General features: G+C 42.6%; 1 protein-coding gene across 5 annotated transcripts in view; it reads left to right on the forward strand.

Moving 5' to 3' along the window:
- The first annotated feature begins 216 nt into the window (after positions 1 to 216).
- The window catches only part of LOC124002526 (polyhomeotic-like protein 2), a 37,130-nt gene continuing 11,261 nt past the window's right edge, over positions 217 to 26,085 (forward strand). Inside the window, exons 1-7 of one of the 5 annotated variants that reach the window (XM_046309974.1) lie at positions 217 to 367; positions 17,264 to 17,489; positions 18,498 to 18,656; positions 18,867 to 18,953; positions 19,058 to 19,225; positions 20,999 to 21,151; positions 21,426 to 21,708. In XM_046309974.1, coding sequence (XP_046165930.1) covers positions 17,322 to 17,489; positions 18,498 to 18,656; positions 18,867 to 18,953; positions 19,058 to 19,225; positions 20,999 to 21,151; positions 21,426 to 21,708 — 1,018 coding nt within the window. In that variant the 5' untranslated portion in view covers positions 217 to 367; positions 17,264 to 17,321. The remainder of the gene's footprint in view (positions 368 to 17,263; positions 17,490 to 18,497; positions 18,657 to 18,866; positions 18,954 to 19,057; positions 19,226 to 20,998; positions 21,152 to 21,425; positions 21,709 to 26,085) is intronic. The other 4 variants (XM_046309979.1, XM_046309976.1, XM_046309977.1 and 1 more) reach the window with 4 other exon arrangements.

The raw sequence follows: 26,085 nt of genomic DNA on the forward strand, positions 1-26,085 counted from the left end.
CGGTCTTAATTTAAGGTTAGAGAGAAGGTTATCCGTGTCGTTAAGGTTAGGGTTAATGTTAGGGTTAATTTTACAATCAGATTTTAAGAATAGAAATTGTAGAAATATGCGGGGTTAATTACTTTGTGACTGTGGTAATTAGTGAAGACCATGTAGTCTGAACGTTCTGCCCATTGGGTGAATGTATGTCACATGTTATATTCTGGAACGCTAATTCATATATTTTTTCCTCCCACCCCTGCTCCTACACTTGTGCTGGTTTATTCCGACTGTATCAGAAAAAAACAAGATTCAGAGATGGTGTAGAGTAACAGGAAAGGAACACGAGAGTATTTCCAAGCAAGGAAATACAAGGCATTTGGGGAAGGTATGGCAACAACATTTTATTTTGTTATGATAGTTCGTTATCGGCCTCGGTCCTCTAGTTGTACTTCTGCGGTTAATGGCCGTGTTTGTCTGAGCGTGTACATGCTAGCCGGGAGGGACCTTTATTGAGCAGACAACCTTCGGTGTCTGACTGGTAGAGCCCTGACAGAGCTGGCTGGCTGACGTTAGCAGTTAGCTAGCTAAACAATAGGAACTTCATTGCATTTGTGCATTACACAGGAACACACCAATGAGCAGGTATAAACGAAACTATTTTGTGTATTTAAAAACAAAAGTGCTCGAATCAGCTAGGTGGTGTTCTTGCCTTTGCATGGGTTGTACATTCTCCAACACCCAGCACTACCTTCCCTGGACATTTTTGGGGGGGGGGTTGGTGCCTTTTGAGACTGTGTCCCTTGGGTAACGACCCCTAGGGCGTGGGGGAGGAGGGGGTTACTTATTTTGACAAGTGCAGTAACGTTAACGTTATGGCTGAACGCTCATTGTAGTAACGGGCTAGTTGTAGTGCCCTTGGCTCTCTGTGACCCAAATTACACAAATATATCAATATAGGCTACATGAGTACCCCACACCTCTGTTCAATGTGTGTCTGGGTATATTACATGCATATTACATACCTAGCAATCGTCACTATGTAAGCTGTTAAACTGGACAATAAAAAAATAAAACATTGGTTACTACTATTACAGTGAGGCTCCTGTAATTTCCTCGTGGTTTTTGAGGTTAATTGTAATGGGACTCCCATTTAGTGCTCAGTATGACAGGAAAGTAGTATGGGATAGACATAGTATCTTCCCTTGGATGCCAGGTCACAGTGCTCTGGGAGAATTATTTTGAGTAGTGTGTAGGTTACTATTTGAGCATGCACAATTTACAGTCATCCCCTGTGTGTGGGAGGGTGGGGGGTTCTTAACTCACTCATTTGACCCAACCTAATCGGATATTTAGATTTCCGACTATATGACAACAACTTGCTGCTGGCCAAGGCACTCATTCCATTGTATTCAATACTTCTGAAGACTCTAGAAATATGCAAATCTCTGCTGTTGGGATAAAGTGGCATTATTTTTATGGTTGATAGTCTACTCTGTAAATAAGCAAGATGGTGGAACTGCCCTTTTACCGCTAGTCTTGCCCCTGTCCCACCCATGATGCATCAAAGTTGTTATTAATTTACTTCTTCATGGAGAGCTAATCCTTTACCTCTGCAGAGATCATCCCCCACAGGGAGACCTCCTGGTCATCATTGGGATTGGTGTCTGCAGACTTCAGCTGCATGAGCCCATATCAGGGGGATATCAGTTAAGTCTGGGCCTCCACTGCATCCCAGGGAAAGAGGGCTTATTGAAGACCGTGTCACCCTTGTGGTAGTCTGGGCTTCTCTGAGGATGATTGGAGTGGATGGATGCTTGGCTTTAGTTTTCTCTAGGAGTGTCTGCTGGCTTGTAACTGCAAAGTCATATTTTCTCATCCACAACTAAACAGCATGAGTTGCTGTTTTCCTTTTATTAACTGAAACTAGATATAGTTCAGAGTAAGCAGTGAGACCGCTCATGTCTAAGGGTAGGCTAGCTTTATTCAAGCAATAATGCCAGAGTAGGTGTGTATTTAAGCCTGACCCACTTGGCACACATTGGTTGAATCAACGTTGTTTCCAAGTCATTTCAATGAAATTACGTTGATCCAATGTTGAATAGACATCTGTGGGGATGGGGTGTGGTGTATTAATAATAATGTATACTTTTACTATGGCGCTTTTTATTAAAATCTAAAAATGCTTTAAAATTGCAATATGTAACTTTTTGGGGCAACCCAACCAAATTCCCATAGAAATGTTAGTTATAGATCTGTAATCCTCATTGACAGCTAGTCTAAGAAACGGTAGATATATTCTGTATATACTTTCTATGTTTCCCGTTCTGATGTTTTTTTAGTCTTTTAACTTTCATTTTTTTTACACCACCTGGAAACACAATATTTGGGGTTATTGAAAATATATTTCACAGCAGTTTAGATGGTTTTTAGCAACCAGGAAATGGTGCAGCAATTTCTGCATATTGCGCCAATAAGCAAAAAAATAATAAAAAATGACATTGGCCATATACCACAACCCACCGAAGTGTCTTTTTGCTACTGTAAACTGGTTGCCAACATAAATGGAACAGTAAACAAGTATTTTTGTGTCTAATATACACGGCTGAAATACTGTTTCAGCCATTTGGCATCCAGGACCCAAACTACCCATTATGACACTGAGGTATCACACAGCACATTGTCTTCCAAAGCAAGCATTTCTCAAGAAAACATTGATAATGATATCAGAGGGAGCAGAACATCCAGCCAAGGGTTTTGGGAGACCCTGACTATCATGACAAAAAACAAGGGCATAGCAGGCCAGTCACCCAGCTGCATTGAAGGTACAGTAGTTGACTGCTAAGAAAGCAAATCAACCACCATCCCCAGGGTGGTCTTGTCATGCTCTCAGTTATGTCCAACCAGAGACAGGCTGGCCCACAGCTGGCAGAGTCTTGCTAAATGTCTTCTGATGAGCCCAGTGCTTTCACTCCTCTGTGCTCACTAGTCACTACCATTGCTCATGCCTGACCTATTTTTTCATTTGTTGTTTAGTCCCACATAGGGGAACGATTCCTTTGAGATTGAGTCATAGAATAGTGTCTGGTTTGAACCATGCTGATAATCTGTGGCTTTGGGGGTGCTGTTTGATAGAGGTATTTATAGACTGGAGTAAGCGAGGAATGTTCAGTATGAGATTAGTTATGTGGTTCTGTTATTGAGGTTTACTGGGGGAGTCAGTGGGGTTTTAGCACCTAACAGCTGGGTGTAGTATTGTTCTAATTGAAGATGTAGAGAAAAGCAGAGAAAGAGCAGGCAGGTCCTCTGGGCTACATCTGGTGTGGGCGATTTTTTTTTTTTTTTTTTTTGTAGCATGCTGCCACATAAGGCTGAACAGTATGGGCCCAAAAATCTAATAACGATAAAAATACTAGGGATGCACGATATGTATCGGTGAACATATCGGAATTGAACAATATTAGCTAAAAATGCCAACATCGGTATTGGCCCGATATCTAGTTTAACGTCAATGTTATAAACCGATGTCAACAGGACGTAATCACGCTACATAACATTTTGCGCTACACGTGCAACACAGCATTCCTAACCTAGCCCACAATGTCTGATGTGTGGATCGAGCAGTCAACAAGTCGAGCAGTCATTTGAAAGAGTAAGACATTTTCAGAGAGACAACTCAAATGCGAAATACATTAACGCCAAGATAATGGAATTCATTGCCCTTAATTAACAATTAGCCGTTCTCTGTCATGGGTGATGTTGGCTTTCGCCGATTGGTCGAGCACCGGTACACACTACAAAGTGCGCTATTTTCCAGATGTTGCTGCACCGGAACTACACAGTAATAGCGTCACTGCTATTAGCTTCACAACATGCATACTATGGAACACCGTTGGGTCATTGCATGTCAAAAAAGAAACAGTAGCACTGTCAAAGTTGTACAAAAAAGTCTGCAAACAAGTAAACACTTGCTACAAACTATGTGTTTACAGTATTTGACGTGTGTCTTTTTTGACACGCTTAGACCCAAACGGCGTTCCATAGAAATCCAGGTTGAGAATGAAACGACTGAACAAATGAACAAGAAACAGCACAGCAAGTAAGTGAAAGAAATAGGTTTTGATTATGTTTTACTGGTAATGGGGACATATGTAAATGCCAACAAAATAACGTTTTGGTGTGTGTGTGTAACCTTTTATTTAACTAGGCAAGTTAGTTAAGAACAAATTCTTATTTACAATGACGGCTTGGATGTGTGTGTGTTAACTATTGAACTGTACTAGAATGCTTAAAAGGGTGCTAAAATTGTAAATATCGGATATCGTTTTTTTTTTGCAAGGAAAATATTGGGTATCGGCCAAAAATGTCATATTGGTGCATCACTAAAAAATACATTTGAAAAAGATTGCGATTTGACTTGGGATTTAGATCAAAACACATGGGTGAACTGTTGCAATTGGAAATCAAATGTATATTCTAGTTCTATAGTTGGAATTACAATGGGCACTTTGAATGTGTTTGACATGTTAACAAATTAAAAAGCCAGGGAGGAATTCTTGTGACATTGTAGGAACCTGTTGGCCAATGTTTTCTAGGGGACCCTAAGATGTTACATTTTTCTCTTGATTCATGTAACATATTCATGCTTTGCCTATTCTTCTTTTATTTTGAACATACCGTAGCACAAACAACTTGCTGATCTAGGCCTATGGATCTAAGCCTAAATCAGCACTTGTGTCAGGCTGTAGCGAACTAGTGATTAACATCAGCGGGTAGCACAATCTTTTTTATGCCACAACTTTGTAAGAAAATACAAACTAACTAGCTATTTGCAGAGAGTAAGATACACAAACAAATAGTGTAAATATAGAACTCATATGGATTGTTGCATCTGTTGCATTGACCATGCACAGTGAATTTGGAACGGCAAGTGGTGGTGTTCGAGCAACTGCACTCCTTGATTGACAGGGGCGGGGCCTGGTGTGTGTGGGAAGTGGGAGAGAGATGACTCAAGTAGAAAATGGAGTAAACAATTAAAGCGGACATTACGTGCGGCAGAGTGGCGTTTCAAAATATTGCAGATTCACAGCCTCTTGCAATATGGAATTTTCTATCTAAATTGCCACGAGTCATAGACACACACACCTGGAAGGGGGCCAGACTCTCTTTGTAATGGCCTACTCAGCTGTGTTATAAAAGTCCATCCGAGTCAGACAGCTCAATTACACCCCAGATCGATCCGGCCTCTGGATCAAGGGAGACTTTCTCTCTCTTGTTACTATGGGGGATATACCATTTATACTGTTTCCTGGTGTATTGTTTTTTGGGGGTGGGGTGGGGGGTTGAGGGCATCCCTACATTGTGGGGGTGCGTGCTACGCCACTGCTTATAACTATAAGTAGAACTCTAAGATGTGTCAAATACATTTTATTCACCTCAGGGCTCCAGCAATGCATTTGGTTTGCTAACATGCTAGCTAAGTGGCTAGATGTCAAGCTCAAGCTTGTTGGTTACAGCAGAGACATATAATCTGCTCCTGGATCAAAGATCCCTGTTGCTTAAATTGTTTTGTATGTCAAATATAGTGCCCCTTGTGTGCACTTCTGGTTATACCGTATAGCCGGTATGGTACAGAAACAGTAAGACTATGAAAATCTGGATTTGTTTTTTAAAACTTTTATTTAACCAGGTAGGCCAGTTGACAGCAAGTTCTTATTTACAACTGTGACCTGGCCATGATAAATCAAAGCAGTAGGAAATGTGAGGTGCCTGTACTCTGCTACGGTGAGCGGAGTACAGAATGTTATACATTGAGTGCAATCTTCGGGCCGGACCCAAGTTTTTATATTTATATATATTTTTTTTACCCCCTTTTTTTTCTCCCCAATTTCGTGGTATCCAATTGGTAGTAGTTACAGTCTTGTCTCATCGCTGCAACTCCCGTACGGACTTGGGAGAGGCGAAGGTCGAGAGCCATGTGTCCTCCGAAACACAAACCAAACAAGCCACACTGCTTCTTGACACAATGCACATCCAACCTGGAAGCCAGCCCTAGTGCGAGATGAGACAAGGATATCCCTGCCAGCCAAACCCTCCCTAACCCGGACGACACTGTGCCAATTGTGCGCCGCCACATGGGCCTCCCGGTCGCGGCCGGCTGCGACAGAGCCTGGGATCAAACCCAGAATCTCTGGTGGCACAGCTTGCTTTAGACCACTGCGCCACCCGGGAGGCTTCGGACCCAAGTTAATAGTTGATACGATGTTTCAAGTTTGTTGCAGACAGGCCATGTGTAGCCAATGTGATTTATAGGATTTTTTTTTCAATATATTTTCTACCTGCAGGCTGCAATGTTTTTATTTGTTGGAGTTATGTAGACTATTTTACAGCCTTGGCAGTGGCAATATAAGTTATTTTTTAGGTTAATTATTTTCATTTATATTTGGATAGAATTTTGATTAACTACATGACAATAATTTTGAGATATGAAAATGTTATTATACATTTAATGAAAATGTGCATATGAAAACCATAACTGGTTTGCAGATCGGTAAAAATGGAAAGATAAATTGGCATTCAACATGAGAAAGGTTGCCGACTCCTCGTGTAGCGTATTATCGGAAACTTCAGAATCTGAGAAAGCCAGCAGGAGCGGGAGGAAAATAGTTGGATCAGGTTAAGTTTTTCTTTTCTTCTGGTTATCTGATATCTGGCGCCCTCTTGAGGTGTTTGTCTTATTTCATCAAACCGTAAGCTTAATGCATCAGACAAGTGTAACGTTCTGGGTGTAGTGGGTGAGAAGTCAGGCGCAGGAAGCAGAGAGTTCAGAGTAGTGCTAATTTAATGCACAAAACGGGGAACATAAGCCAATCCCACGAAAACACAGGGCGTACAACAAAACAAACGCCCCAAACACGGGGACTTAAACTGTCCCGCAAAAGCCACGAAATGGGAAACACGTAACCCACAGACGTGCACACAAGTTACACAAAACAATCCCGCACAAAGAGCAGGCAGGCCGGCTGGCTAATAAAGCCCAACTATTCAGCAAATACACAACAGGTGTAACCAATAAACCGACAAGGAGGGGGAGGAAACTTCGGTAGGAGTCGTGAAAACAAGCTCAGTGCAAATATTGGCTTTTATTAAAACACAGGGTGTGTCTATATGTGGAGAAATACATGTTTAAAAATGTAGACTAATCAACCAAATTTTTGTCGGGGACAGCCCTAATGAGTCTGGCGCTGCTACGGCAACGGGCCTACCTGCTCTGCTCGGAGAAGATGGGGGAGGAGAGGAGAAAAAAATTCAAGGAAAATGATAGCAGTGGCAGCTGTACAGAACTCATCCAAAGGGCTTTGACTTCTCAAACACGGCAGAAAGCTAACGCAATATGATGCCCCATCACCTTATTAATTCAGCCACTTACTTAACTAGCAAGTAGTGATGCCCCGATATGACATTTTTGGCCAATACCGATATCTGATATTTTCCTTGCCAAAGAAAAAACCCAATACCGATAATAATAAAAAATGTGCGGCCTTTTAAGCATTCAAGTTCAGTTAATTAGTTAACACACACACATGGACACAGCAGTCTAATGCACTGCATCTCAGTGCAAGAGGTGTCACTACAGTCCCTGGTAAGAATCCAGGCTGTATCACATCTGGCCGTAATTGTGAGTTCCATAGGGCTGGGCACAATTGGCCCAGCGTCGCCCGGGTTAAATAAAGGTTACACACACCACACTGACTAAAAAGTAATTTTGTTGGCATTTACATATGTCCCCATTACCAGTAAAACATCATCAAAACCTATTTCTTTCACTTACTGTGCTGTTTCGTTGTTCAGTTGTTTCATTCTCAACCAGGATTTCATCATACATGTCAAGCAGTGAAGTTTCAGCTCTGTCTGTCCGTGGCCTCTCTTCCTTGGTGCACACTGTCACTGTCCGTTTCCATCTTGTCCAGCTGTGTATGTAACATTTCAGGTAAACCCTGTTTTTTGTCTGCATCGAAGTAGCGGGCCTTGTACATAGCATTGAGCTTGGTGACGACACAGTAAAGAGAGAATGCCAGCAGACGTTTCAATGTCATGACAGAGGATAGCACGTCTGCTGCAGGTGCAGTTGATGAGGTTATTTCTTGAGTCAGTTGTGCGAATGGAGCTAGCAAGTGTGTTCATGTTTCCAAGTTTCAAACCTGTTCTCAAATGCCATTAAAATGGCAGCAGCGGTATGACAACCAGCATATTCTTGAGCATGCAATACGACTTTCCTCAGTACGAAATCCTCAACGACCCACTGTGCTGTCAGACTCAGCATGCTCATGGGGCTGATATCGTTGGTCCAAATGTCAGTCGTGAAGCTAATAGCAGTGACGCTATTACTGTGTAACTCTGGTAGGGCAACATCTGAAAAATTGCGCACTTGGTAGTGTGTACCGGTGCTCAATCAGTCGGTGAAAGCTAACATCCCCCACGACAGAGAACAGTTGATTGTCAAGGGCAATGAATTCCATTGTCTTGGCATTAATGTATTTCGCCGTGGAGTTGTCGCACTGAAATTGTCTTACTCTTTCAAATGACTGCTTGACTTGTTGCAGACATTGTGGGCTAAGTTAGGAATGCTTTGTTGCACGTCAAGCTCTAAATGTTATGCAGCGTCATTACTAGGGTTGCACATTTTGGGGAATATTCAGAGGTGGAAACTTTCCGTGAGAATTAACGGGAATATATGGGAATTAACAGAAATATATGCAAATTAATATTAATACCGTTTTAAATGTAATGTTTTTAGCATTAGATATATTTAACATATATGGAGACAGAAACATAATAATTTTACCTTATCCTAAGTAGACATAATTGCAAATGATTAAATCCTTCCAATAGAAAAAAATAATAATTTAGTTTCGAATTTTACTTTACTTAAATGAGTTGACTCTTCACATGGGATGATTTCACTGAACATCAAAAGAATGGGAATATTGAATGATCCCCAATGATCCATCGCATCTCCCCAAAACTTTTTCAACATACAGTTGAAATCGTTAGTTTACATACACTTAGTTTGGAGTCATTAAAACTTGTTTTTCAACCACACCACACAATTCTTGTTAGCAAACTATAGTTTTGGCAAGTCAGTTAGGACATCTACTTTGTGCATGACACAAGTAATTTTTCCAACAATTGTTTACAGACAGATTATTTCACTTAATTCACTGTATCACAATTCCAGTGGGTCCGAAGTTTACATACACTAAGTTGACTGTGCCTTTAAACAGCTTGGAACATTCCAGAAAATTATGTCATGGCTTTAGAAGCTTCTGATAGGCTAATTGACATCATTTGAGTCAATTGGAGGTGTCCTGTGTATGTATTTCAAGGCCTACCTTCAAACTCAGTGCCTTTTTTCATGGGAAAATCAAAAGAAATCAGCCAAGACTTAAAACAAAATTGTAGACCTCCACAAGTCTGGTTCATCCTTGGTATCAATTTCCAAACGCCAAATTATCAGATAAATTGGCATTCCACATGAGAAAGGTTGCCGACTCCTCCTCGTGTAGCTTATTACCGGAAGAATCTGAGTAACGGCAGAATCTACGAAAGGATTATTTCACTGAGATTGGCTCAACTCAGACAGGTGTCTCATGTGCCATAAAAATATATATAAACAACTGAGACATTAACTGAACATGTTCCACAGCCATGTGACTAACATAAATGGAACGATGTGTCCCTGAACAAAGATGGGGTTAAAATCAAAAGTAACAGTCAGTATCTGGTGTGGCCACCAGCTGCATGAAGTACTGCAGTGCATCTCCTCCTCATGGACTGCACCAGATTTGGCAGTTCTTGCTGTGAGATGTTACCCCACTCTTCCACCAAGGCACCTGCAAGTTCCCGGATATTTCTGGGGGGGAATGGCCCTACCCCTCACCCTCCGATCCAACAGGTCCCAGACGTACTCAATGGGAATGAGATCCGGGCTCTTCGCTGGCCATGGCAGATCACTGACTTTCCTGTCTTGCAGAAAATTAAACACAGAACGAGCAGTATGGCTGGTGGCATTGTCATGCTGTACCACATGAGGGAGGAGGATGTCTTCCCTGTAACGTACTGCGTTGAGATTGCCTGCAATGACAACAAGCTCAGTCCGATGATGCTGTGACACACCGCCCCAGACCATGACGGACCCTCCACCTCCAAATTGATCCCGCTCCAGAGTACAGGCCTCGGTGTAACGCTCATTTCTTCGACAATAAACGCGAATCCGACCATGATTCTTGGTGAGACAAAACCGCGACTTGTCAGTTAAGAGCACTTTTTGCCTACAAGCCCTCAGTCCAGCCTCTCTCGACCTATTATGGACAGTCTGAGCACTGATGGAGGGATTGTGCCTTCGTGGTGTAACTCGGGCAGTTGTTGTTGCCATCCTGTACCTGTCCCACAGGTGTGATGTTCGGATGTACCGATCCTGTGCAGGTGTTGTTACACGTGGTCTGCCACTGCGAGGAAGATCAGCTGTCCGTCCTTTCTCCCTGTAGCGCTGTCTTAGGCGTCTCACAGTACGGACATTGCAATTTATTGCCCTGGCAACATCTGCAGCCCTCATGCCTCCTTGCAGCATGCCTAAGGCACATTCACTCAGATGAGCAGGGACCCTGGGCATCTTTCTTTTGGTGTTTTTTTTAGAGTCAGTAGAAAGGCCTCTTTAGTGTACTAAGTTTTTACAACTGTGACCTTAATATATGCCATTTAGCAGACGCTTTTATCCAAAGCCTTAATTACCTACCGTCTGTCTTAACGACTGTTCCACAGGTGCATGTTCATTAATTGTTTATGGTTCATTGAACAAGTATGGGAAACAGTGTTTAAACCCTTTACAATGAAGATCTGTGAAGTTATTTGGATTTTTACAAATTATCTTTGAAAGACAGGGTCCAGAAAAAGGGATGTTACTCTTTTTGCTGAGTTTATTTATTTGCTACTGCTCGACAAAAAAAAAATTGGTCGACCAAACAATCGACCTGTCAACAAATTGGGGTCAGACCTAGTTGCACGTCCCTGATCACTCTTATTGAAGCAAAGAAAACACTGACTTTCAATATAAAACGCAACCACTGTCAATACACAGCTGGACTGACCTGGTCCTGCTTTCTCCCGTTGTGCTATTTACAAACAAATACGTGACTGGCTCAACTGTTCTGGGGAACTACAGTAAGCTTCATAATGTAAAATAATGTGACAGGTGAAATGTAGAACGCAATCCGATTTATCTCTTAAACTTCTTAGGGCTGAGATCCTGTTAACGGGATCGATATGGCAACAGCTAGTGAAAGTGCCGGTCGCCAAATTCAAAACAACAGAAATCTCATAATTAAAATTTCTCCAACATACAAGTATTTTATACCATTTTAAATGTAATCTTGTTGTTAATCCCACCACAGTGTCCGATTTCAAATAGGCTTTACAGCGAAAGCACCACAAACGATTATGTTAGGTCAGAGCCAAGTCACAGAAAAACAGAGTGGAGTCACAAAAATCAGAACTAGAGAGAATTAATCACTAACTTTTGATCTTCATCAGATGACACTCATAGGACTTCATGTTACACAATAAAGGTATGTTTTGTTCAATAAAGTTCATATTTATATTTTTTAAATCTCAGTATGCATTGGCGCGTTATGTTCAGTAGTTCCAAAAACATCCGGTGATTTTGCAGAGAGCCACATCAATTTACAGAAATACTCATTATAAATGTTGATGAAAATAAAAGTGTTATACATGGAAATAAAAGTGTTATACATGGAAATAAAAGTGTTATACATGGAAATATAGTTTAACTTCTCCTTAATAAATAATAAATGGCTAAGGTGTATGTAAACATCTGACGTCAACTGTACATGAGTATTCAGACCCTTTCTCAGCACATTGTTGAAGTTTCTTTGGCAGCGATTACAGCCTCGAGGCTTCTTGGGTATGACGCTACAAGCTTGGCACACCTGTATTTGGGGAGTTTCTACCAATTCCTCTCAGCAGATCCTCGCAAGCTCTGTCAGGTTGGATTGGGAGCGTTGCTGCACAGCTATTTTCAGGTCTCTCCAGAGATGTTCGATCCAGTCTCTGGCTAGGCCACTCAAGGACATTCAGACTTGTCCAGTGTTGTCTTAGCTGTGTGCTTAGGGTCGTTGTACTGTGTGAAGGTGAACCTTCACCCCAGCTGAGGTCCTGAGCACTCTGGAACAGGTTTTCATTAAGGATCTCTCTGTACTTTGCTCTGTTCATCTTTGCCTGACTAGTCTCTCAGTCCCTGCCTGTGGAAAAACATCCACACAGCATGATGCAGACACCACCATGCCTCACCGTAGGGATGGTGCCGGGTTTCCTCCAGACGTGACACTTGGCACAGGCCAAAGAGTTCAATCTTGGTTTCATTAGATCAGAGAATCTTGTTTCTCATTGTCTGAGTCTTTAGGTGTCTTTTTGGCAAACTCCAAGCAGGCGTTTTTTGAGGAGTGGCTTCCGTCTGGGCACTCTACCATAAAGGCCTGATTGGTGGAGTGCTGCAGAGATGGTTGTCCTTCTGAAAGATTCTTCTCCACAGAGGAACTCTAGAGCTCTGTCAGTGACTATCGGGTTCTTGGTCACCTCCCTGACCAAGGTCCTTCTCCCCGATTGCCCAGTTTGGCCGGGCCGCCAGCCCTAGGAAGAGTCTTGGTGGTTCCAAACTTCTTCAATTTAAGATTGATGGAGGCCACTGTGTTTTTGGGACCTTCAATGCTGCAGAAATATTTTTGGTACCCTTCCCCAGATCTGTGCCTCGACACAATCCTGTCTCGGCGCTCTACGGACAATTCCTTCGACCTCATGGCTTAGTTTTTGCTCTGACATGCACTGTCAACTGTGGGACCTTACATAGACAGGTGTGTGCCTTTCCAAATCCAGTCCAATTATTTGAATTTACCACAGGTGGAGTCCAATCAAGTTGTAGAAACATCTCAAGGATGATCAATGGAAACAGGATGCACCTGAGCTCAATATCGAGTCTCATAGCAAAGGGTCTGAATACTTATGTAAAGGTATTTCTGTTTTAAAACCTGTTTTCGCTTTGTCATTATGGGGTGTTATGTGTAAATTATGAAGAAAAAATATATTTAATACATTTTATAATAAGGCTGAAACGTAACAAAATATGGAAAAAGTCAAGGGGTCTGAATACTTTCTGAAGGCATTGTATATGACCCTATCCTGAATGTTCATGTGTAGACTACAATGTATGCTTATAGACTGATATGTTATAGCCTAACTAATCTCCTAATGCAATAATAACAGATTGAATAATATTTTCTGTAAAATACATAGATAGTTCTATACATTTACAGATTGAGTTTTGTGCTTATCCAATATGATTTTGGTGATGGTTTGGCTATTATATGGCCGAGGCTTCATGCTACCATATTCAGTATTCTGGCAGGGGGAGGGTAGAGGGTGAAATCATTATCATCATCTTCATTAGAGGGGGTCCTTCTGACCAATCAGCATACTGCACTGCACTGGGGTTCCATAGGCACCCAGTTGACTGTCGCTAGGATACCTCATAATCAGGAGGAAGGCAGGGGCCTGGTTGGCAGGCTGTGTCTGTGTTGATGTTGGGATGGGGAGCGGAGTGTTAGTAGGGATAGAGAGAGAGGCTAATGTTTGAATCCACCACACAGACATAGGCAGACAAAGAGAAGCAGCATCCTACAGGACCAGGGTCCCGGGGGATGGGGCATCACACTCCTGCAGCACGCTGGGGGGCCCAGAGGAGGTAGGAGCATTGGGGGCGTTGTCTCTGCAGCACCCCTTGTTCTATTATACCCATGAAGCCTTTCTAAAAGCCATTGATGTACATTAGCTGTGCTCTTTTACTATATTGATCCTGATCATTTGACTAATGCAGTGTGTGTGTGTGTGTGTGTGTGTATATATATATATAAATAATTTGTGTCAACACAAACCGTCCTCGTTAAGTGATGGGGGCTACTGCTCTTACTGCACTTAGCTCTGTAGAGACAAATGCAAATTGACACCAGACTCTCATTTTGGTTTAGAATGACAAGAGCAAGCCTATGAATCCAATAGCATATTTGTTATAGCTCTGTGTCTAGAGATTTGGTTTGCGATACAGCCCACTCCTAGTGTAGCCCTGTGCTCTCACCAACGCGACCCAGTACAGGATTCCTGCTGCCTGCCAGTTGTGGGGGAGTAGGGTTCCATGACTGATGGATGAGTGATTCCTCTTGGAGAAACAGGGACAGTAGGTTTGCCAGAAAAGGCAATAAGTCCGAGGCTGTTCCCTACACCATGATGAAGAGAACGATGCTTTGTTCGATCCAAAATCCCTGTGTAACCAGACTAGATGTCAGGCATAACTCTCTCTCTGGAGCAGGATTAATTATAGGGGGTACATCCAGATGTGAAATAATGCTCTCAATGATTGGAATTTTTGGCAGCATAATGCTTTTGTATTGTATAGCCATGGATAACCAGTAACTGTGTGATGCTGTGTGTTGGAGTTAGTCTGGTTGTGCATGAGGTTGTAGTACACAGTACCAGACTTTATGGTGGAACAAGGTGAGGTTTGTCATCACTCAATGTTTCTTAACCTACAGTGCACTGTATGCTACAGCTTGCCTGAATCCACTGAAAGTAGAATTAAAAGGAGGGGAGAGAAAATAGCTTAAGAATTGCAGCATCGCTGTTAAAGATCATATTAAATTATTTCCATCACAACCCTCCCCCAACCACTCACACAGTCAAAATCCACAATACATTCCAAAAACTCAATCTCATCCCTAGGTTCTCTCTTTTCCAGTCCACCTTCCTCCCAGCGTTCTTAACCCCGTCAGCTGTTCTGCTCTCTCAGCCCATCCATCTCATCTGCTCAGTCTACTGAACCTCACTTCCTCTGCTAATGGGGCAGCAGAGCACTAGGGTGACAGTCAGTCACTGGGATGCTCTAGAGTCAACTACTAATCTTTTCATTCTCACATGTTGAAGTTTGAAGACAGAAAGGGTTCAGCAGCCAAAAGTCTAATAAAAGAGTGATTGGAGTAGATACAGTATAGGTGTACTTTAACTGTCATTTAAGTACTTATGTTGTCAGTCCAGCTGTGATTAGATACACCCTTCTTTCACTTAAATATGTCACTGGAATTCATTATCTTTCAGAACTTGCATTTTTCTGCCACTACCAAATTGGATTTAATGCTCACCATTAGACATGTTGAATTAAGTGGGCTATTGTTGTGGTAATCTGAGAATGGCGTGGGTTTCGTTTATTTTTAAAAGGCCCTTGAAACTCAGTTCCTCTTCTCTGTTATGAATTTCAATACGAAAACAAAACTGCCTTCATTCACCAGAGAGCTCACGCATGGCATGGTGTGATAGTTACGGGCATTTGTATTGATGAAAACCTACACGTCCCCTTGTCTGTCACGAATGTTGAATAAAATTAAGTTGCCTATTGTCCATGGGGTTGGTTCTTATATAGGTCGGAATTTGAAATAGAATATCCAAAGGAACATAATAATAAACCAACTTTCCAAACGTGGGTCTGCTGCACTCTCTTCCTTTGTTAAAGTAAAAGTCACCCCACAAGTTATCGCTTGCTTGTGCACATAAGGAGCACGTGCATTACTTTTATTTTGACATGTGTTGAAGCAGAGAGTGAGTAGGTGATATGCAATGCACCTGCTGCAAACCCACGTTTATTTAAGTTCCTTTGGATATTTTGTCAAATTCCACCCTATATAAGAACCAACCGCATGGCAATCGGCGGAATAAGTTCAAATGGAATTGTATTCAACATTCGTGACACAGTGGACGTGAAGCTAGCTTTCCTGTTTTGACAATAGCGTTTTGCGTGCTGATATCCAGGAGATAGCATCGGTGCATCACGCCTGAGTGTGATGGGGCCTGTGGCGATGTGGACTGCAGCCAGCTAGTTATCTAGTTTCCTAACTCACTCATTCTCCTCTATTCCCCATTCATGGACCAAAACATAAGTGCCTGAATATGACCTGCTCATTTTTTATTTAGCTAGCTAGTGTTCTTGATACTGTAACATTGTTATGTTAATGTTCAAAATCGCTATGAAGGCCAAGTATGCATATCATCACCCTTGCAAGATGCTTTTAGCAACGCTGGTATATTGACACTAGCGTTGTTGGGAATTGGGTTGCAAAAAAACCTTAACAGACGGCAGGAAGCCAGAAGTTATATAAAATTTAATTTCAATTTACTCTGCCGGTGGTCTGGATGGTTGGTCCTTATAACCGGGGAATTAGAGACAAAATATCTAAAGGAACGTATTAATAAAAATACTTTCCAAACGTGTGTCTGTTGGATTATTGTGGGTCTGTTTTATTTTGACATGAGGTAAACAGAAGAAGTGGGTCAACAACAGATCCACTTTTGGAAAGTCTTTAATAATACGTTCCCTTTAGGCATTTTGTGTCAAATTCTGCTTGGCCTTCATAGCGACATTAGACATTAACAACGATGTTACACAGTATAAAGAACATTAGCTAGCTAAATAAAAAATATGGGCAGGGGATATTCAGGCAGTTATGTTTATTGAATGTGTATTGGTAAATATGATTACTGAAGGCCTAAATATTAGCTGTACATTGAGATATTTCCTGTTTACAATTTAATGTTTATAATTAAAATTGAGGTACTTGAAGCTCACCTGTTTTGAAGTCTGAGTTTAATTTACCCCTTTTATTGGACCAAGAGGCATTGTTCAGGGAAGGGATAGGCAATTTAATTGTTTTCAGTCTGCTGAGGTTGTGAAACAAAGAGGGGCTATATTCCAAATGAACAATGTCATTGTAAGCTGTGCCATGTCGCTTATGCATTTGTATTTAGCTGTCTAGGGATCTTAAAGTTAATTCAGCAAAAACATATTTGTAACTCAATTTCCTTTTTGTTTTGTGTACATAGTTTGGTATTTTCATCATTCACTAATGTTATATGGACATCCTTTATTCCTGCACCTGTAAATAACCCATTCTGTCTCATTTTAGCACATACTGAAATAAGACAAGTATGTATACACAATGATACATTGTATATCGCCTTAGGAGTGTCATGTCATGCTTATACAGGCTTATAGGCTTTAGGGATGCGTTCTTAAGTTATACTGAGTGGGCTTACATAGTGACTGTCATGAACATGGCCCAATATGTCTGAGCCCTATGGCTTCATTTTAACGTCCCTGTTTCCTGTCTTGTAGGTTCAGGAGAGCTTGTCCAAAGGGCAGCAGGGGAAGGGCCAAACGAGGAGAGGGCACCATGGACATTGAGCAGGGGCCTCCAGCCTCTACTGCCAGCAGCACTGGAGCCACTGCCACCAGTACCAGTACGACCAGTAGCAGCAACAGCACAGGAAGGCAGGCTGTGCCTCAGATCTCTGTGTACAGCGGGATTCCTGACAGGCAGACGGTTCAGGTAAACTTCAGGGTAAAAAAACATGCCAGTCCAGTGTGACACACACCCACATACACGTATTTTGCATAAACCGTTTTCTCCATTTGCGTTCCCTGCAATAATGAAATTGTCATTGCCCTACTGCCATCTGCTGGTTAAACCATGCATGCACTGTAAATCGACCAGTATTGTACTAAGCTCACTATGGAATTTACTACAATGCTTATAATAAACCAGACTATTATTACATTTAGACGAAGGTGCAATTATGATAATGTTTTCGCATTGTTATTTGATGTAGTACACTGGCATCATGTAATCTATCATTACTGACGACAGCAGATCAGGGTTGCTATGGTTCCAGACTCTGTCCTCTGCTATTTGACCATTGACCAATGTGAAACCCAGCTTGGATTAGGCTCTGTTTACCCTCCTCTTAAAGGGTGACTGACAGATCTTATGTCTCTTCTATCCTTTCTTTCTAATGCATGTGCTCATCTGCCCGTAGGGAACTAGCAGCATTGTCACTACCGGCCTACTTAACATAGTGCAAGGCTTGTCATTTGGGCTCAATAAGAGAGAAGTGAATGGATGTTCATCACAATCTCCGCCCTCTTTTCCCCCTTGAAAGCTTAGGTCAAAGAAGCTCTATTAGGCTATGTGCTCTGGGTCAATCCATCTCTCATGTTGCTTTGGCAACTATGCTGAGGTTGTCAGTAAAAAAATGTATCATGAAAATTGAAGAAAATATGTGCTCAAGGCCATAGGGGTGAGCATAGGATGCAAATAAGTCCATTTACAATGTGCAGGGGGTGCAGGAGTGAGGCTGTTCTCCCTATATGAGAAGCACATTTTGCAACGGGGACCAATATAACTTAGGAATCTCCCATACCTGCTTTTCAATGGCTCAGTAAAAACAGTGCAATTGGGACTTATTTTTTTCAGAGCATTACTCCAACCCAGTAAAAGTCATTTTTAGAGCCTGTTGTTGAGAATATTACCCCAACTGCTAACCTGTCTCTTTCTCCCTGTGTACTTAAGGTGATCCAGCAGGCATTGCACCGGCAGCCCAACACGGCTGCGCAGTACCTGCAGCAGATGTACGCAGCGCAGCAGCAGCACCTCATGCTGCAGACAGCAGCCCTCCAGCAGCAGCACCTGAGCAATGCACAGCTCCAGAGCCTAGCCGCCGTACAGCAGGTGAGCACTGGAGACACGAGACTGTTAAACTGGCTAATTAAATAGGCCGCCAACCAGCTGTGTTAGGATTTTACCAAAGACGTGAGATAAGGTCAGTGCTGGGGTTAGGGTTCTGAAAGTTTAGTTAGTAAATCTAACAGTTATCTTCAGATTAAGAGAAATATACTGTAAGTGTTGATCCCCTAACTGTTCTCACCTGTCATGCCACAGGCCAGTATTGCGGCAGGAAGGCAGAGCTCCACCCAAAATGGCACTTCATCCCAGCAAACAGGATCATCCCAGGCCACAGTGAGTGCAGTGAGTTATGTCTAGTAACTTCGGGGCCGGGTTCATAGATGTGTAATGTTTTTGTTGTTGGTGATGTTCTGTAATCCTTTCTGTCTTCTCTGTCCTTTCCCCAGATTAACCTGACCACGTCCCCGGCTGCAGCCCAGCTGATCAGCCGAACCCAGAGTGTTAGCTCCGCCCCAGCCGGCAGCATCTCCCAGCAGGCCGTGCTCCTGGGCAGCACGTCCAGCCCTACCACCCTCACTGCCAGTCAGGCTCATATGTACCTGCGTGCCCAGATGGTAAATCCCCAGGAGCATGCCCAATGGCACACACTAGCTGGCTTAGCCAAACATCTGGAGGCTTAGTGGCTTAGTGGAATGGAAGATGGAAGTGTCACCGCTGTTGGAAGGAGTGTAGTAGGAAGGTTGTCCTGCATCTCAAACTGAATCAATTCAGTCTGATTACATCACATTTTTTAAAGAGTTTTGGACACATGATGCATGGGGAGAGTGAGTGTGAAAGAAAACGACAGAGAAAAATCAGCTGCTTACAGTATTCTTTTTCTGTGCCCAAACCCATAGAGGAATTGTCTACATATACAGTACCAGTCAAGTTTGGACACCTCATTCAAAGGTTTTTCTTTATTTTTACTATTTTCTACATTGTAGAATAATAGTGAAGACATCAAAACTAGAAAATAACACATGGAATCGTGTAATAACACCCCAAAATGTAAACAAATCCAAATAGATTTGAGATTCTTTAAAATAGCCACCCTTTGCCTTGATGACAGTTTTGCACACTCTTGGCATTCTCTCAACCAGCTTAATGAGGAATGCTTTTCCAACAGTCTTGAAGGAGTTCCCACATATGCTTGTTGGGTGCTTTTCCTTCACTCTGCGGTCCAACTCATCCCAAACCATCTCAGTTGGGATGAGGTCAGGTGATTGTGGAGGCCAGGTCATCTGATGCAGCACTCCATTCCTCTCTTTCTTGGTCAAATAGCCATTACACAGACTGGAAGTGTTTTATGGGCCATTGTCCTATGAAAAACAAATGATAGTCCCACAAAGTGCAAACCAGATGGGATGGTGTATCGCTGCATAATGGCTGTGGTAGCCATGCTGGTTAAGTGTGTCTTAAATTCTAAATAAATCAGTGTCACCAGCAAAGCACCCCCACCACACCTCCTCCATGCTCCATGGTGAGAACCATCATCCGTTCACCTAGTCTGCTTCTCACAAAGACACGGTGGTTGGAACCAAAAATCTCACATTTGGACTCATACTAAAGGACAAATTTCCACTGGTCTAATGTCCATTGCTTGTGTTTCTTGGCCCAAGCAAGTCTCTTCTTATTATCGGTGTCCTTTAGTAGTGGTTTCTTTGCAGCAGTTCGACCATGAATGCCAGATTCACGCAGTCTCCTATGAACAGTTGATGTTGAATGTGTCTGTTACTTGAACTCTGTGATGCATTTATTTGGGCTGTAATCTGAGGTGCAGTTAACTTATCCTCTGCAGCAGAGGTAACTCTGTGTCTTCCTGTCATGAGAGCCAGTTTCATCATAGCGCTTGATGGTTTTTGCGATTGCACTTGAAGAAACTTTCAAGGTTCTTGAAATGTTCCGCATTGACTAACCTTCATGTCTTAAAGTAATGATAGACTGTCGTTTCCCTTCGCTTATTTGAACTGTTCTTGACATTCTTTGGACTTTGTATTTTAACAAATAGGGCTATCTTCTGTATACCACCCCTACCTTGTCACAACACAACTGATTTTTTCAAAATCAACAATGAACTTTTAACAGGGCACACATGTTAATTGAAATGCATTCCTCGTGAAGCTGGTTGAGAGAATGCCAAGAGTGCAAAGCTGTCATCAAGGCAAAGGGTGGTTACTTTGAAGAATCTCACATTTGTTTAACACTTTTTTGGTTACTAAATGATTTCATAGTTTTGATGTCTTTGCTATTATTCTGCAGTGTAGAAAATGGTTAAAGTAAAGAACATCCCAATGAGTAGGTGTGTCCAAACTTTTGACTGGTACTGTATGTTGGTGTGTGATTTTCAGGCACAGCAAAGCAACCTTGTGCAAGTAGCTAGGAGCCTAGGCCGTGCTGTTCCTTTGTCCCCCCAGCTCATCTTCACACCTACGGCCACAGTGACTGCAGTCCAGTCTGAGAGCTCCACGCAGTCCTCTGGACAACAGTCTGCCCCCTCACAGGTACCCTATTATTATCTCAACTATAGGGGAATACCATACACACAGTTGCTGTAGTAACTGCACTAGATGGCATGTAATATCTGCACAGTGAACCATAATTCATACAGGTGGATAGCAGATGCATTATGTTTACAGTTATGCTGTGATAATGAATTTAGTCTAAAAAAGTGCATTTCTCACTAGTTCTGGAAACACTTGACTGCGGGGCACTCCACCTCTCTTGCCCAAGGCCATGTGTCATTGCCTCCAGCACCTGACCTCTGTGTCTTTTCAGGTCCAGAACCTGGCTATCCGTAGCCAGCAGGGGGCGACCATGTCCTCCTTTCAAACACACAACCTCCAGGCCCTCAGCCTAAAGCAGACCCCTGTCGCCATCCAGCCCTCTCCCCTGCTCAAAAACCCCAGCCAGGGGAGCCGGGGCTCTGGGGGGAAGGGCAGCTCATCCGACGTCCCCTTAGATGGGAGCAAGAAGGGGGAGAGCATTGTGACGGAGGTGTGCGCTATAAACATGAGTCGCAGCATCACAGCTTTGAGTGGCCAGCCTCTCAGCACTCCAGGTATGTATCAACCCAATGTTCGCTAGCTTCTACAGACACAGGCTTTCATATTATTTCATGAAGTTGACCCATTCCCCGCTTGGAGATTTAGGCAGGTTTGCTGAAATTATGTATTGTTTTTTGTCCAGCATCACTAAATCCATTGGCTGTTGTGAGAAGGCATCATTTTGCTGAGCTCCTTGATGACACTGAATACACTGCCCCTGTGACTGTTTGTAGGAAGCTAGCTAGATGTCAAGTGGCTAGATGTCAAGATAAAGCTTATTCGTTACAGCAGAGACATTCAATCCCCCCCTGGATCGAGCTCCCTGTTGCCTAAATTGTTTTGTGTGTAAAAAAAAAAGAAATAACGCCCCTTGTGTGCACTCCCGGTAATACCATATACGCCAGTATGGTACAGAAATAGTATGAAAATCTGGATACCGCCCAACACCTACTCTGTGCCACAGATGCATCATTTTAGACCACTTATTGTGTGACTGAAAGTCAGCAGCTGGGTGGTTTTGTCACAGAGAATGGCTGTGTATATGCCAGCAGTTGAACAGATTAACTCTGACTATGTGTATGTGTGTGAGAGCGTGCGTGTGCTTGTGAGAGTGCGTGTGTGTTGTGCCGTACGCCAGACTGGATGGATTAGCTGAGCGTGCGACTGCACAACTGTGTCTTTGTCTCGCTTTGTTTAAGTAATGGATTCTAAAGAAACTAAAGGAAGGATGAATCTAAAAACCTGGCTACATACACTTATAAAAATTAACATGGGTTGCCATGGCAGTGGCCATGGGGAACAGACAGGTGTGCCCTGGAGATGTGAGAAATATTCTGTCAGTTCACAGTGGATGAGACAAGGGGGAGATGGGGTAGCAGCCGTGGTGCCTGCCTGGTGGACTGGGGTTTAGGGTTGGATAAGAAGCTTCAATTTATAGAGCTGGGTGACATGGACAAAAATCCATAGCCTGAATTGATGTGATAAATAGAACGATAAGTTTATAACATTAATTTGCACCACATTTGTTTTAAATTATCCTTTAAACTGCTATTACAAGTTTGATGGTTGTAGCCATTAATTGTCCCATTAACGATCACCCATATTAGCAAACTTCACATTTCTCTAATATGGGCTACTTATTGGAATGAAGGATACCCCTGCGATAAGTCTCTGCTCTACCATCTTATTCTATATGCACTGGCATCAACTGGGTCATTCATTATATATATTGGTTCTTCAATGGACTCTAAGGTATCAGCATGCCTCAGTTTGGCTAGCCGCAGTCGGCTCGTCGAACCGAACGAGTGTGATCACATACCCCCTTAAAAAATCCTTTGCTTGAAAAATGAGGGGAAAAGTGTCAATAGTACTTTTTGTCCCTTTTGAGACACCGTAGCCAGTATACACTTCCTAAAAAATAGTCTGAATTAATCTATGATAACGCAAGAAATCTGTCATGAATTTACGTTTTTGCCGAGGAGATCTTAGTCCCACAATTTTACATCTAACTTAAGATGCTTGGTGCAGTATTTCTCAATTAAAAAATGTGCATGAAAACAAGTGGTCTCTTTGTTGAATGACAACAAAGACTATTGAAGAATCCCTACTGTTGACCAATCACCGACGACGGGGCTTAGACTTCGGCTCCGAATTTCGGCTTGCCTCCAGAAAGATGTGTGTGCCTGAACAGCCGAAGGGAAAAGACCAAAACGTCACAAGATGTTGTCGTAACATGCACAAACTTTTCCAAACTATTTCGGTTCTGAAGCATGCGGACGCCTTTATTCGATTAGGCAATAGAATTTTGTAATTTTGAAGAAGGAAATACTTCAATGAAACACAACTCTAATCTACCCCTCAATAATAATAATATTAGTCTACATAACAAATGTCTAAAGCAGTTTTACTTTCAACATGCTGTGAGAGAACACAGCATAGGAATAGGCCTAGTTTGTGTTGCCGTCTATTTTAGGACCGAGTAGTAATTGAGCCATCGGAGAGAAGAAGAGAGCAGATCTTGTGGGAGCAGCAGTGTGTCTGCTATTCCTACCACAGACAGGAGCTCGTTGGTTGGAAGCAGCTGTTCTGTTCATTGTGTACTTTAGTCTTTTCATCACCTCCTCCTTGGCAGACAAGTCTTCCCAGCACCCTACTACACCCACAGAACAGCACCGCATCAAACCCCACAAAGACTACCTTCCAGACTAACAGTCTAGTTCTATGCCCCTGCTAACTGCACTGTGGTTTTCATTTTTTTCAACAAACATATCCGGCCCTGGTGTCAAGTCTTCTCTTCAGTTGTCTTTGTGATTTGAAGCATAGCTTTAAGTTGGTTTTTAGCTAAGCATCTGTTTATGTGTTTGGACTGAGTGTAGTACACCTGAAGGATCTCCCCATTCTCTGTTAATTCACCAAGCCCTTGAGTGCTTCCATGTACCCATACATAGTATCTCCATTACTTACTCATTTTAACAAGCACTTAAAACACAATTAGTATAGATGTTTGACATGTACACAGTTTATTAGGTACCTCACCCTGTTCATAAAAATGGTTTCGGTCCTACAGACAGTGAATCATGTGGCCGTGGTTTGCTATATAAAGTAGGCAGACAAGCATTGAGGCATTCAGTTACTGTTCAATTGAACGTTAGAATGGGAAAACTGACCGACGCGACTGAGCGTGGTATGATCTTCGGTGCTAGGCGCGCCGGTTACAGTATCTCAGAAAGGTCTGGCCTCCTGGGCTTTTCGAGCATGATGGTGTCTAGGGTTTCCCGAGAATAGTGCGACAAATTAAAAGAACATCCAATCAGCTGCAGTCCTGTGGGCGAAAACAGCTCGTCAAAGGAGAATGGCAAGAATTGTGCAAGCAAACAGGCAGGCCACAAACAGGCAAATTACAACAGCGGTGTGCACAATGGCATCTCGGAGCGCACAACTCGTCGGTCCTTGTCACGGATGGGCTGTTGCAGCAGACGACCACACCGGTTTCCACTTCTATCAGCTAAAAACAAGAAGAAGCAACAGATTACTAACACTGGACAATTGAGGAGTGGAAAAACATTGCCTGGGCCGACGAATCCCAGTTCCTGTTGTGTCATGCTGATGGCAGTCAGGATTCGGCATAAGCAGCATGAGTCCATGGCCCCATCCTGCCTGGTGTCAACGGTGGTGGTGTAATGGTGTGGGGAATGTTTTCCTGGCACACGTTAGGTCTCTTGATACCAATTGAGCAACGCCACAGCATATCTGAACATTGTTGCTGACCAGGTGCATCCCTTCATGGCAACAGGTTGGTCCGACACGGTACTAGACAGGTGTACCTAATAAGCTGGCCAATGAGTAGATTTTCTCAAGCTGTGTTAAGATGTGTATAAAGTGATTTACACTGATGTGTGGGTGAGGTTTCTAAACTAAAGCAGCAGCAGTCGATTGCAGAAACTCGGGGATTTTCCAAGATCTGCTGTTGAAACATTTCCTCTAGACATCCTGAAACAACACACAGGCATGGGGGAGTGGTAGCGTAGTGGGGCCATAGAGGGGGGTCCGGACTGAGTCATTCCACTCCTTAATCCCAAGGCCTTAAGGGAGAAAGGCATTTCAATGAATCCCCCTTTCTCTCCTTCCAAGACATTTCTCTGTTACTCATTAAAATGCTAGAAAAAGCTGTCAAGCAGGACTCTGAGTTCTGTTTCTTGTATCCGGTGAGCACCGGTTGGGAAATCCACTCATCTGTTCACACAAGGGCTAGCTAGGTCTATTTGCTGAATTGATAGTCATCATTATACAACCTCTGTTTTCTATTTATCCTTAATAAGGGCTGGGTGGTAGGTGCTATCATGTAATGTAACACTTTACTGTGTTATCATGTAATGTAACACTTTACTGTGTTATCATGTAATTGATAGTATCCGTCCAGGGATTTTATCATAATACTTTCTGGAAGATGTCGGTCTTTACCCTGTACTTAGTGAAACCATAGCTAACCACATGCTGTGGTTTACATAGTTTTGCCGTGTGAAAATCAAACACTTTCCAGCAGATCCTGTGGTATAAATAACTAATGACATGCAATTCTGCCGGATGGAAACGTCTCTATTTTCACAGCAGGGTAGAGACTGTGGTTACAGAGAAACATTCAGACCAGATGGAGCCTATCCCACACAAAATATACAGATAAGGGGTGGGACACTTATATATTTAGCATCAATCCATAATCAAAAGAGCTGCACAAAGGTTAATGTTAGACACCTTTAGTTTACTAAAATCATGAAGCTACTGTAAGACCATAAGGCTTACTCCTGAGACAAACAGCTAAACAGCTCCTAGGAGAGATGATGCAGATCCAACCTCATTGTTTCCTAGGGAAAATTGCTTGGGAAACTGAAGGT

The sequence above is a fragment of the Oncorhynchus gorbuscha genome, linkage group LG18 (assembly GCF_021184085.1).
Source record: "Oncorhynchus gorbuscha isolate QuinsamMale2020 ecotype Even-year linkage group LG18, OgorEven_v1.0, whole genome shotgun sequence".
NCBI lineage: Eukaryota > Metazoa > Chordata > Actinopteri > Salmoniformes > Salmonidae > Oncorhynchus > Oncorhynchus gorbuscha.